Source organism: Perca flavescens, chromosome 8, assembly GCF_004354835.1.
Source record: "Perca flavescens isolate YP-PL-M2 chromosome 8, PFLA_1.0, whole genome shotgun sequence".
In the NCBI taxonomy this organism is placed as follows: Eukaryota; Metazoa; Chordata; class Actinopteri; order Perciformes; family Percidae; genus Perca; species Perca flavescens.
The window spans coordinates 35,060,696-35,073,882 of record NC_041338.1 but is presented as its reverse complement, the minus strand read 5'-3'; the positions used below and the strand labels follow the sequence as shown (position 1 = coordinate 35,073,882).

At 40.3% G+C, this 13,187-nt stretch overlaps 2 protein-coding genes across 4 annotated transcripts in view; both read right to left on the bottom strand.

Annotated features, from left to right (window-relative positions):
- Positions 1–790: 790 nt before the first annotated feature.
- urahb (urate (5-hydroxyiso-) hydrolase b) lies at positions 791–3,721 on the bottom strand. The gene is made up of 3 exons (XM_028584419.1): positions 3,588–3,721; positions 2,011–2,146; positions 791–1,005 (listed from the first exon to the last, which is right to left on the bottom strand). Exons 1-3 carry the CDS (start codon positions 3,719–3,721, stop codon positions 916–918), a joined length of 360 nt encoding a protein of 119 aa, XP_028440220.1. The 3' UTR covers positions 791–915.
- Positions 3,722–10,367: 6,646 nt separating this feature from the next.
- LOC114559631 (uncharacterized) overlaps positions 10,368–13,187 on the bottom strand; it is an 88,395-nt gene continuing 85,575 nt past the window's right edge. For 2 of the 3 annotated variants that reach the window (XR_003693132.1, XR_003693133.1), the window contains exons 6-8: positions 12,994–13,041; positions 12,858–12,906; positions 10,368–10,936 (exon numbers count right to left, since the gene is read on the bottom strand). Coding sequence is in view for 1 of the 3 variants with exons in the window: in XM_028584402.1 (XP_028440203.1) it covers positions 13,003–13,041 (39 nt within the window). In the remaining 2 variants the exon portion in view is untranslated. The remainder of the gene's footprint in view (positions 10,937–12,857; positions 12,907–12,993; positions 13,042–13,187) is intronic. The other variant, XM_028584402.1, reaches the window with a different exon arrangement.

Sequence of the window (13,187 nt, the reverse complement as noted above, 5' to 3'; positions counted from 1 at the left end):
TTTAATTATGTTTGAGATGACTTTATTACATTCAGGCATAAATAAGGCCAACACGGGGGGGGTCCTCACAGGACACCTTCTCTCTGATTGGCTGAGACAGAAAGGCACTGTTACCAAAGATTACTGCAGTTACCAAAACATGGGATGACATTGTCGTTTTCCCACCGATATGTCTGATATTACATGTACAAAATAAAGAGATTTAACAGTTGAACAAGATATCAAAATATTGGAGGAGGAAAAGACATTTCTGATTCCAAAGTGTTTTCTAAAAAAAAAAAAACATTTCAGTGAAGTTTGCAACAAACAATTATTTTCATTGTTGAAAAAAATCATCATCATAATCATAACAATAGTGAAAAAACATCCATCACACTATCCCACAGCTGATTTAGTCTGATCAACAGTCCAAACCTCGTAGACTTCTGATTTACTGTCATAACACAAAGAAAAGCAGCAAATCATCGCAGTGAAGAAGATTGAAATGTCTTTAAATTAGCTGTTTGATTATTAAAATAAATTGCAATACAAAAACAAATCATCCAACAAGCAACTTTGAGTCTTTGAAAAGCAATATATAAATTATTTTATTATTATTATTATTATTATTATTATTATTATTACAGTAACTATCGTTGAGGTCAATCACAACTGTGTCCACATTTAAAAACAACTTTAAACCTTCTTTTCTCATAATTTGTTTTTAATTACAGTGTGTGTGTGTGTGTTTGTGTGTCTGTGTGTATGTGTGTGTACGTGTGAATTTGTGTCTGTCTGTCTGTGTGTGTGTGTGTGTGTGTGTGTGTGTGTGTGTGTGTGTGTGTGTTTCTGGTGATTATCCTGTTGTGTTTGTTACACTCTTATACTTGTATTCATGTCTCTCTTTATGAATGAGAACGCTGGTTCAAGCTGCTCTCAGCTTCCTCTGTACGTGCTGTAGGAGAAGCGACTCATCAGCAGAGGGAGGTGAAACCTCTGCTCCGTCTCAGTGATGGTAAACACAACCTGGAAACACACACAAATACAAACAATAAATACAAACTGATATATACTAAATGGATCACAAATCAAATTATTTTTTCGTTTTACACCTATCACCATTTCTAGCCACTGGGGGACCATAGGCAGGCTGGGGGAACTCATATTAATGTTAAAAAAGTGAAATTTTCTTGCCATGGGACCTGTAACTATGAGCCACTGTAACAACAATTTCCCTGAGGGGATTAATAAATAATCATAATAATAATAATGCATTTTATTTATATAGCACTTTCTGCAACACTGTAAGACACTTTACAGAGTTATAGAAAGGAAATACCCATACTACGAAAAGGTACACACTAAAGTATAATTAGAGTTTTGACTTGTGATTTGAAAATAGACAGATAACAATCTGGTCACATCTGATCTAGTCTATTATATCCTCGATGTTCAACATCTGGGATTGCTCCGGTGCCGCCGGAAATTCGCTCAATGGTGTTTAAAGCCCCCAACGTCGACTTCAAGGCACCTAACCCCTAACCTTAACCCTAACCCTTGCCTAATCCTAGTGACAATGCTTAAAACACCAAACACCGGAAATTCTGCCGGATGAATGTCTTTTCGGCGATGTCCGTCACCTTCCTCTTTCTTTGTGTTGACATTTTAAAAACCTTTATGGTATTTTTTAAACGCTTTTTTGACGTATTTTTTTTTCCTGAAGTATGACTTTTTTCCCCGACGATTATTTTGACTGATTTTTTTTCAATGTTTTCCCTCTGATTTTTACGAGGGCAAGTAAAAAGTCACTTCCGGTAAATTTTTTTTTTTTACTTGCCCAATGGGACAATTGAAAAAAAAAACGTATTAAAAAAAAAAAAAAAAAAAAAAAAATATATATATATATATATATATATATATATATAACACAATAAAGGAAAGGGGAAAAGTCAAAAAGCATAATATGAGCACTTTGAAGCATGTCGTGTTTGTAGGTTATCTTCTGATTCAGATCAACATCTTAAAACGTACCTCTACATATGGGTAGAAGGAGTTCTGACCCATGTTCTCCCAGTAGGAACCCGTCTCAAAGCGCAGCTTGTACATGCCGGGGCTGAACGCTTCTCTGCTGACGAGTCCTGAGCAGCGGCCATCTTCATTTGTAGTCCTGAAAATCGCAAGACGGCTGAGTTGTAAAGTTCATTATAGCTCATAAAGACTGTTGTAATAATTAGATTTACAAAATCCCAGATTCAGATTTTTAGGGGTTTGCAACTAACGATTATTTTCTTGATTAGTTGTTGGGTCTCTAAAATGTCAGAAAATGGCAAAAAAATGTGGACCAGTATTTCCCAAAACCCAAGATGACATCCTCAAATGTCTTGTTTTGTCCACAACTCAAAAATATTCAGTCTACTTGTTGTCATTCCTTATAATTCCTCACGGGGGCGACAGAAACTACACACTATCACAGGGGCGTCGAACTCAACCTCCCAGAGGGCCACACTGGAAACTGAGAATCACATCAAGGGCCAGACATGTAGAGTTTATTGTCATGCTTTTATTTAAGAGGAAAAAGTCAAATATTTTGACTGTATAATTGCCTCATGAAGCCCCCAAAAAGTTTGTCAAAAAAGTCCCTCAGCCACCGACAAATCCGTGAAAAAAAATGCCAAAAAAGTTGGGAAAAGACCGAAAGAAAGCATCAAAATTGTCTGAAAGAGTGGCAAAACCATCGTAAAAAGTGCCAAAAACTTCTGAAAAAGTGGCAAAACATTGTAACCTGACTCCGCCAGATGGATTGCTTCGCATTTGGGAAGGGGCGGAAATACTGGTTAGCTGATTGAATGAACCATCTGTCTATCACCTATGTTAGTGATAGATGGGCCAAATCAACCAATCAGATCCACGAACCGTATGAAAATACAACCACAAGCCCACCCCTGCTGCTGCAGGCAAAGCATAGCTCGGTAGCTCAGCAAGCAAGCAACATGTCGGTAAAGGAGATTTGCCGTTTATGTAACGAGAATTTAGGAATAAAAGACCCCATTTCAGGTTCACGGACCATATTCCAAAAGAAGGATCCAAGAGGAAAAAAGCATTAGCGAGCGGCTAACAGAATTAGGACTACCGCTGTCTGAAAATACTGGTTAGCTGATTGGATAAACCCTCTGTCTATCACCACCTAACCCACCTCAAAACCAACGCTGATTGGCCCGCTCGTTTGGCTAACGGCTCCAAATTTTCTCTATCTCAAGATGCCAGACTGATCTGCGAGTGGAAAACTGGAGCTCGCCAGATCAGGATGGTCTCACGAGGCTAGAACCATTGAGTAAAGCGTCCAAAACGTTAAAACAAAGTGACTAAAGCATTGAAAAAAAATGCATAAACCACCAGAAAAGGCATCAAAAATGTCGAAAAAAAGCACAAAAACTAGGTGGGCCTACATTTATTGTGAACCTAGATTGAAATGCGGGCCAGATCAAAACCTGCGAGGGGCCTGGATTTGGCTCTCGGGCCTCGAGTTTGACACCTGTGCGTTAACAGAAGTGTCAGCAGCAGCGCAGTGATGCATTTTATCCGCATGTTCGAACCCCTTACAGACCTACCCGACACTCAGCATGTTCCAGATCATCAGCGTGGAGTCGAGCCGGTGCAGGCTGACATCCATCTTGGCCGCCGGGACGCCGTCTCCGGTGTTCAGCACGTGAGTGGTCAGGGGGTTGGGATCAGCTGACGTCATGATCTGCTGGGGGGACAGGTACGGACAGGTGAGCTTTACCTGGAGGATGTTCAGTCACAGTTACAGTCTCAACGGGCTCCACGATACCAACGTACGGAACGATACACACCACGAGTATACTTTCCACGCTCAGTATCAATCTATCTTGTTGATACGTTTCTTAATACATTTATTTTTATAAAGCGCTTTTCAAAAAACAAGTCACTAAGTGCTTAGTCTCGCATTGCCAGACCTTCTTCCACAGCGCTGCGGAGGAAGGTCTGGCTGGACCTCATAAATCCACCTGAAAAAGAATATACAGACTACAAGGTGCTATTAACTGTTTGCTTTTTGTTGCTTTTTTTAAAGCGCCCATATTATGCTAATTTTCAGGTTCATAACTGTATTTTAAGGTTGTACCAGAATAGGTTTACAGAAAACAGAAAACCCTCAGACAAAAAACGATCCAAATTACTATTTAAATTTGAATGGAACAAAGTTTAGATTATTTCGTGACACATGCTATTAGAATCATGTTGAAAACATTCCAAGGATTTTTTTTTTTTTTTTTTTTGAACAATCAATGGTGGACCAGCAGATTAAAAAAAAAGCTGGTCCAAAGACTTTCAGCCATTTGACCCCTGACCCTCGTGTTCACTCCACCCTCCCACCCCCCAAATCCCATGATCTGCAGCAGTTAGAGTAGTTGAGTAGTTTTGCGTATTTTCATTTTAATCCTCATGTTGTCCTCGGGTCAAATTTGACATTCGTTCAAATCTTTTTTTTTTTTTTAAATATGGGATGTCGAAATAAGCGCTGTAAATGTGAAAAAAACAACCACAGCAAAATGCTGGAAAAAAGCAACAAAGTCGATAAAAAAAAACTTTGGAAGAAAGTGTCAAAAACGTTGGAAAAAAGCGACAAAATGTCAGAAAAAGCGATAAAAATGTGGAAAACCCCCCCCCCACAAAAAGTAAAAAAAAATATATATATACATGTATTTAAATTAAGCGACCAAAAAATTGAGATATAGGACAACACAGGCGTTTTTTCAATGGTTGACGGGAAGCAAGACAACACAATAGTTATTAAAGAACATAGAGACAGAATATAGTTTATTTTAAACTTAAATGTATACAAATAAAAGACCTTTTTATGCATATCAAGAGACCACAAGAAGTGGTTATAACCCAAAGACTGAGAAGCTCTGAGCTGGTTGCTGTTTAAGAGCATGCACGTGTTATACTTCTACAATACATAGCTCTACTTTATAAGCTTTAAAAGATCAGAGCTAAAAAAATTGATCTGACAAAAAAATTGGACAAAACGGTCGCGTGAAATGCTTTAAGACCACTTTCTGTTGAAAACTACAGAACATAAAGTTGTGATTCTTGATTGTTTAGAGACATGAGTACAACATGCACATGTAGATTAAAAAGTACGGAAAATAGGGATGAAGAAGGGACAAAAAAAACTGCAAAAACTCTAAAAGATAAAGATCAGAGCTAAAGCCTAACTGTTGATCTGACCAAATGTGGACAAACAACTTATCTATAATGCTTGAAATCCACTTTCTAGAGCACATAGACTTGTGATACATTGCAAATATTGCTAGAATGTAAATGCAGTAGTGTGATATTTGTGTCTGCAGTGAGTTTCAGTGTAAGAGTAGCTCGTTGTAGGAGAAGTCTTACCTCTGTGGGTGTCGGCGCGCCACCTCTCCGCTGCAGCGAGTTCACTCAGGTCCTAAAAAAACCCATCCAACCAGTTGTACCGTCAACTGCACACGCCCACACAGCTCAAGAGCCACTTAAACAGCAGGCACTGCACAAACACACAGGGTCAAAGGTTGTGCTGGCTTTGATGAATCAATAACACAAGCTGATAGAGTGCCGCTTCCCTTTAGTAGACAACATCTTGTCCAGTGTTTGACTTTGATTAAAATGTTCAAACACAAAGCCTCGACTGATTTAATCAAAACGCTGACAATATAATGATTACAGCCTATATATAGTATAGTGTTGTCATATGATCCAACTTTTTATCGTAGTATAATTGGTGCTGTTCCAATATTTGTAATATTGTTTTCTTTAATCTCTACATTTTTTCATATATTTAAGATATTCGTTGATGGCGAAGCACTCGGTCTCTGAAGGGGCTGTGCGAAGATGTGAATTTCTTCCTAAAGCGCTTAAACTATTTCTGATTTAAGTAGATTTAAGAGTAAAAGAGACCTCAGTGTAATAAAAAACAAACAGCTTGGAGCAAGACACTAAATTCCTCCCAAACTCTGTTGACCTTTGTCCTCCCTTCCCTCTTTGTTTTGAAAGGCAATGCAGGGGAGCGTGCCTATGTTCCCACAGGCCTATGTTCCCCCATTTCTAAGATGTTTTTCAAAATTAGGCCCTATGTTCCCACATTTCCTTTTTCATGAATTTGTATCAGATTTTATCCCCCTTTCTCCCAATTTGGTAGCCAATAACACCCAACCTAGGGTTGTGGGAACATTTAGCTGTGGGAACATTTGGCTGTGGGACATAGGGCTGTGGGAACATAGGGCTGTGGGACCACTGAGCTGTGGGAACATAGGGCTGTGGGTCCATAGGGCTGTGGGACCATAGGGCTGTGGGAACATAGGTCTGTGGGACCATTGGGCTGTGGGAACATAGGGCTGTGGGACCATTGGGCGGTGGGAACATAGGGCTGTGGGACCATTGGGCTGTGGGAACATAGGGCTGTGGGACCATTGAGCTGTGGGAACATAGGGCTGTGGGACCATAGGGCTGTGGGACCATTGGGCTGTGAGAACATAGGTCTGTGGGAACATAGGTCTGTGGGACCATTGGGCTGTGGGTACATAGGTCTGTGGGAAGATAGGGCTGTGGGAGCATAGGGCTGTGGGAACATAGGGCTGTGGGACCATTGGGCTGTGGGAACATAGGGCTGTGGGAACATAGGTCTGTGGGACCATTGGGCTGTGGGTACAAAGGTCTGTGGGAACATAGGGCTGTGGGAACATAGGGCTGTGGGACCATTGGGCTGTGGGAACATAGGGCTGTGGGACCATAGGGCTGTGGGAACATAGGTCTGTGGGAACATAGTGCTGTGGGACCATAGGGCTGTGGGAACATAGGGCTGTGGGACCATAGGTCTGTGGGAACATAGTGCTGTGGGACCATAGGGCTGTGGGAACATAGGGCTGTGGGACCATAGGGCTGTGGGAACATAGGGCTGTGGGACCATAGGGCTGTGGGAACATAGGGCTGTGGGACCATAGGGCTGTGGGAACATAGGGCTGTGGGACCATAGGGCTGACCCCCAATGCAGTCCTGATACCATCCCCTGACTCCATTCACCAGCGGCATTTCAGTCTTGCATACTACTCACTTCCGTTGTCGCTCTTAATACTACATCATCTTAAAGCGCCTCCAAGCTGCCTCTCTGCCCGGTGTGTTCCATATAGAGGCTGAAGGGTGCTTTTTGGGTTGCCCGAAGACATTCATATTTGTACCTTATATGCGAATTGCCCTTTTTTTATTTATTTTTTTGGCATTTTAGGCCTTTATCAGACAGGAAACTCTAAAAGACTTTACACTCTGCCACGGCGACTAGCGCTATAAGCTAATTAGCGGTTTGCGCTACAACCGGTCACATTCGATTAGCATGAAAACATATCCCAGAGAACGGTTGACTCGGTACCCATTTGTTATTAACCCCTAGGGTCATTTAGAGCAGGATTTCTACCTTAAGTGCCTTGTTTTGTCTCACCGACCCAGCCCTGGACCCCACCTTCAGTTCGCCTACAGAGCCAACAGGTCTGTACACTCACATTATTCAGTCTGTAGAATCACATTATTACATTATTACACACACAAAGCACAAACCCCACATCTACTTTATGAAAAATACCTTTACTACACTCAAACAGGAATACATTACATTTAGCACTGAGGACAAACACGCAAGCACCAACAGCAGAAACTACATAGAAACAAAATGAAGTCTTTTCAAAATGGTTTTGTACGTTTCAGGATTTCTTATTAAAACGTGTAGTAACATTTTTTTTTTAAAGTCTGAAATGTTGTTAAGAGTATAAAGAGCCACTAATGTGCACATAGCCTACATATTTTAAAGTTTTTAAACCGACAAATATTTTACATGGACTCTTTTAACATCTTTACAGTCAGTCACACAGTCGTCCGTATCATCCAGCTGGGTAACACACCAGAGGAAAAGTCTTCATGGGTTTGACTTGACAAAAGTTCAGTGGCTTTGCTCTCCATATAACCAGTCACCCAAAATCTCACGAGACAAACATGATGTCGTCACGGCGCAATCGTTTCCTGTTTCACTATTGGTTGCCAGGCTGAGGTATAGGCGTGGTTTACCTGCGTCACTCGCAGCAGCTGTGGAGAAGAAATTAAGGAGATTTGCGGGAGTACAGACCAGGGATGCACAGAATCCAGGATTCGGCTTCCCATTCGGACGAATATTGGGCTTTTTGATGGGGTTCGGTTCGAATTTTTTTCTACCGAACTGAACCTGCGCTTGCAGTACGCGCGCTACGCTGGTCGACATGATGAGAGGAAGGTGTTTACGTAGGTGGAGCGTTCAATGCAGTAGGCTGTGAGAAAGTGGAAATGGAACTCGTGAGCAGAAAAAGTTGTTGTTTGGCAGTACTTTCAGTCAAAAGAAGGCCATTCAAGTCCAGCTACATGTTCAATCTGTTCAATGCCGATTTGTCTGGTGGTGGCGAGGACCCTAAACTATACACAACATGGCCGCTGTTACAACATTTGGTCTGAAACATACGACTCGAAAGAATACGAGTTGTGCATGAAGGAATCTCCAGACAGAGGCCAAAATGCAGCAACTTCAGGTACGGCAAAGGAAGGACAGTCCCTGTTTACTTCATTCATGTGTTTACTGTGTTAACTGAGGATGGGAGTAGGATTCGGTATTTGGTTTCGGATTCGGCAGAATCTTAACCAGTGGATTCGATATTAGGCCGAACCCCGAAAATCTGATTTCGGTACATCCCTAGTACAGACACGTAGATGTGCTTTTTAAATATTGTGACGAATGTTCTTTTCTGTTCCCCATCAAGTTGTGTTCGTGTTACGCCCGCGTCTTCAATGTCTACAAATGAACTGTCAATGGAGGCTCGAGGCTGTTTGACACCGCATCGATGATCAAGCTGGCTGGCTGGCTGTCGAGACTGAAGAAACGTCAAGCCAAGGGACAGCAGCTAAGCCCACTCATTCTGCCTTCGGCCTGGCTAACCGAGTATTTAGCACTGATTTTTACTATTCAAACTGCATTTGAAACGTCCATATCCCTTTGTTCTTTTGCAATTTGTATTGCAAAGCTAGCCCTTACCAACCACTTATAATGTTAGTTTATAGCAAAGCACATATAGGACCCTGGGAACATAGGGATGACCCCAGAATGAGTTAACTAAACCTAACAGTGTTAGTATTAACCTACTTGATAGGGCTGGGCGATATATCGATATTATATCGATATCGTGATATGAGACTAGATATCGTCTTAGATTTTGGATATCGTAATATCGTGATATGACCATAAGTGTCTTTTCCTGGTTTTAAAGGCTGCATTACAGTAAAGTCATGTTGTAACTGTTCAATTATTTGCCTTTACCCACTTAGTCATTATATCCAAATTACTGATGATTATTTATCAAAAATCTAAGTGTGAAGATATTTTGTATAGATATATATAACCTGTTTATTATTTATTCATTTGATTTTGCAACTGTTCACTGAAATAGTCTGTTTCTATGAAACTACTTGTGACATGTTATATTTGGCTTTGACTTTGACTGAACTGCTCTCAGTTTGTGGAAAAGAAATATCGGGATATATATCGTATATCGATATTCAGCCAAAATATATCGGGATATGACTTTTGGTCCATATCGCCCAGCCCTACTACTTGATAAAATGCTAAACGGGAGCAGTGATAAGTCTTAGCTGTACTTAATCCTCCCATCTTTCCACTTATATGCACTACGTGTGGTTTTATTAGTCAATCTTCATTTCAGGAAATTGTCTGTCAATTCATAACTGATTTATTATTGTTATTCACCCAGAGAGTCATAAACCCCGTGCTTGAGCCTTTGACATGGAGCCACATTATGGTCCTGTACACATCTGGTTATACACAATTATAACACACCAGATGAAAATAAATATATAATGTGATAAGGAGCCGCCAGCTGCTGCCACACTGATTTTATTAACATTAATCAGTGCGGAGTCCAACATTGGAGCAAGGTTAGGGCAATACACGGGGCCAATATTACATCTTTAGTACAGAAAATGTAGTTCTTTCAATCTCGGTGTATTACAGTATACAACATAATATAATAAGAACTAAAGAAAAGGGGTAAGAGTAACTAAACATTTGCCACTATAGCTTACTAATGTTATGCTTTTGTTGGTAGGTGCAAGTGGTGGAAGAAGTATTCAGATCTACTTAAGAAAAAGGACTTGTAAGACACTGAAAATAATATGTCACTTAAGTAAAAGTTTGTAAGTATCATCAGGTTTTTGAAGAAACAACTCACACAGCCAAATTCTTCTGTGCAGGTGCATTGGATGTTAACATCAACTTGGAAACAGAGGAACAAATCCCGCACTCTTGCTATAGCATCACCTTTTATTCAGAACGTTTCGGTCCCTCCGGACCTTCATCAAGAGCATGATGGGACCGAAACGTCATTCAGTCCCTCAACTTTGTCATGACAAGTTATGGTTAGGATTAGGGTTAGGGTTATGGTTAGGCTTCATGTGTTCATGACAGTGTCATGTCACTGTTATGTAGATACCTTCAAGTAAAGTGTTACCAAATCTTTTAAGAGCATTCTGAGATCACTGTGTGGTTGAAATAAATGGCTGCCTAAAAAGTAGGAGATCTTTTAAAAACTGTAACGTTGTGGTGCTTTGTAAAATCACAGATGTTTAGCTGTATTGTCCCATGTGTCATTATGTGAGTCATGGAGCACCAGAGTCAGCGATGTACGAGATTTTGTCTTCAGAAGTGGGAACGGGTGCAGCAGAACAGAAATCTATAATCTGACAGTGATGGGCAGAAGAGAGAGATGGATTCAGGGCTGGAGGAGAGTCAGTCCAATGCACTTCACGATACCACCGCCTCCTCCGAGCGTATTCCATCCCAGCTGTTACCGATCCCAGCTTCTGTTTCTGGACGGATCTGGAAAGAGAACCGGAGAGGAGTCTGAAACATAATATCTATGGATCTCCAGGACACAAACAGAGTACGGAAAAATGGAAATTCAACAGGTAGGCAATCATGTCAGAGTCCGTATTTCTAACAACAGTTAAAACTCTACCTGCATCGGTTAAATCTTATGATGTGTAGTATTCTTCTAGCTTAACCCCTTGTGTTGTCTTCCCGTTCATCATGAACTTGTTGTCCTTCTGGGTCAAAATTTAAAAATGAACTTTCTTTTGATGCTTTTTTTATGTTTTGCTGCTAACTTCTATGCTTTTGACGCTCTTTTTAAACGTTTTTGGCACTTTTTTTAATGCCTTTTTCTTTTATTCATGGTCAATAAACCTAATTTATATGACATTATACCTCATTTTTGAGTAAAAAAAAAGCAGCAATTATGAATTATTTTTACTAATAGTTAAGATCAGAGGATGTTGAGTGAATCACAGTTTATGTCAGGAGACGTTTTAAGTCCATTTCAGTTTTTTTTCTTCAAATGCTATAAAATTGAATAAAACATCCAAAATTCAATGAAATTAATCATTCATTTTACCTGCAAAGCACGTTGTATGGGTTCCATACAACATACATACATGCATCCAAGTTATTTTTGGGCAATTTAGTTGAAAGAAACACATATTTCTGATATGAAAAAAGGGTCAAATTTGACCCGAGTTGACCCATATTGTCAATTTCTATAATTTTAACCAGTTTCTGTTGTCTCAAAACTATTAAGACAACATGAATTAGCCACACAGTTGCAGGAATTAATGGTTTTTTTTTTTGTGTCTTGACCGCTTACCCCACAAGGGAGAATAAATGCGTGTGCATGAGCAGTGATTGACACGCATTTAGACACCCCCTCCCCCAGCCCTGATTGGTGCATCTGAACAGGGAGCAGTGGATTTTTGCAAATCGCAATACAGGCTGTAGGATTATTTTTTAAATTACCTGCTTCATGTAGTTCTACTGGAACATAGGGTCAGTTTTAGCAAATATGACAGAAAGTTAGTTTTAGAACGGACCACAATGGAAATAAGCCTCAGGGCTTTATTGTGTTATCCAGACCTTTTTTTGTTTTTAATGTATGGTTCATAGTTGTATCGTATTTTATAATGAAATGGGCAAATAAAATCAATCAATCAATCAATCAACTCTTACCTACTGCACCTTTAACATGACATGTGGCTAAACTGAAATTACATATTGATTGTTTAAAGAATTACATCTTCTTTAGGGACCAATGGAACTGCTTCAGGCGTCAGAAAGAAAAAAGTCCCATATTTTTAAACGGTGAGATTTATTTTTTCTTCTTTTTTCATTATAAAGCAGGTCGACGTGCTATATAAATACTGAGAAAGTATTAAAACGCTCAATCCACAGAGAAACGCACACTGCCGGTATTCAGAAACTGTGCCTTTAATCGAGCCGTCAGGACTTTTGCACGGTTGTGACAACTATACTACACTATACTATTCTATAGGTAGAAAGTGTCGCTACAGTGCTGTTTCAGTCATTTCCCGGCTGCAATGACGGTGCAGAAACTCCTAGAGTGCACATACGGAAGACCCAGCAATGCTGATCAATCAGAGCAGACTCTGCTTTTTCTGTACGGGTCTTAAAGCTATAGTGCGTAGTTTCTGTCGATATATGACAATATGACAACAACACTGTCGGCACATCCACATGATACAAGCCTTCTCGTGCCCGCCCCCCCACGCAGTTACTAGTAGCCAAGAAGGACATGGAGGATTAAAAAAAAACATGATGAACTCTTCAAAAGAGGTCAGTATTGTGTGTGTGTCAGTCTTTTTGTAACACTGCCATCTTTTTGTAACATCAGAGCACATTCTAGTAAAACCCAAAACTTATGAAGCTGAAAAAGAGCACAATATGGTACCTGTAAGAGACGGACTAACACGTTGTTGGTTTTGGTCTTTTAATGGCATCTGTTGACAATATGAAAAATATAGTACATAACACCAGCGTCATCATTTGATGTTCTTGAAAGCGTGTCCCAGTGTGAGAGTTCATACCTGAAAGTATCACAGGTCGTCCTCCAGATCAGACGGATGCTGCTTTATCTGGGAACACAATAAAAGAATGTTGGAAATGATTTCCTTTTGTTCGTTTTGATTTAAACGAGCAACGTGTTGTATTTTGTTGTGTGAGCAGTGGTGGCCTAACGGTTAGAGAAGCAAGCTTGGGCCTGAGAAGGTCGCCGGTTCAA

What these genes read in the sequence shown, in the direction of transcription:
- urahb (XM_028584419.1), bottom strand. Translation starts at nt 3,721, where the DNA reads ATGACGTCAGCTGATCCCAACCCCCTGACCACTCACGTGCTGAACACC. An exon ending in TGGAACATGCTGAGTGTCGG is followed by an intron (nt 2,147 to 3,587) that starts GTAGGTCTGTAA and finishes TGCGATTTTCAG; the next exon opens with GACTACAAATGAAGATGGCC. An exon ending in CCTTCTACCCATATGTAGAG is followed by an intron (nt 1,006 to 2,010) that starts GTACGTTTTAAG and finishes GTGTGTTTCCAG; the next exon opens with GTTGTGTTTACCATCACTGA.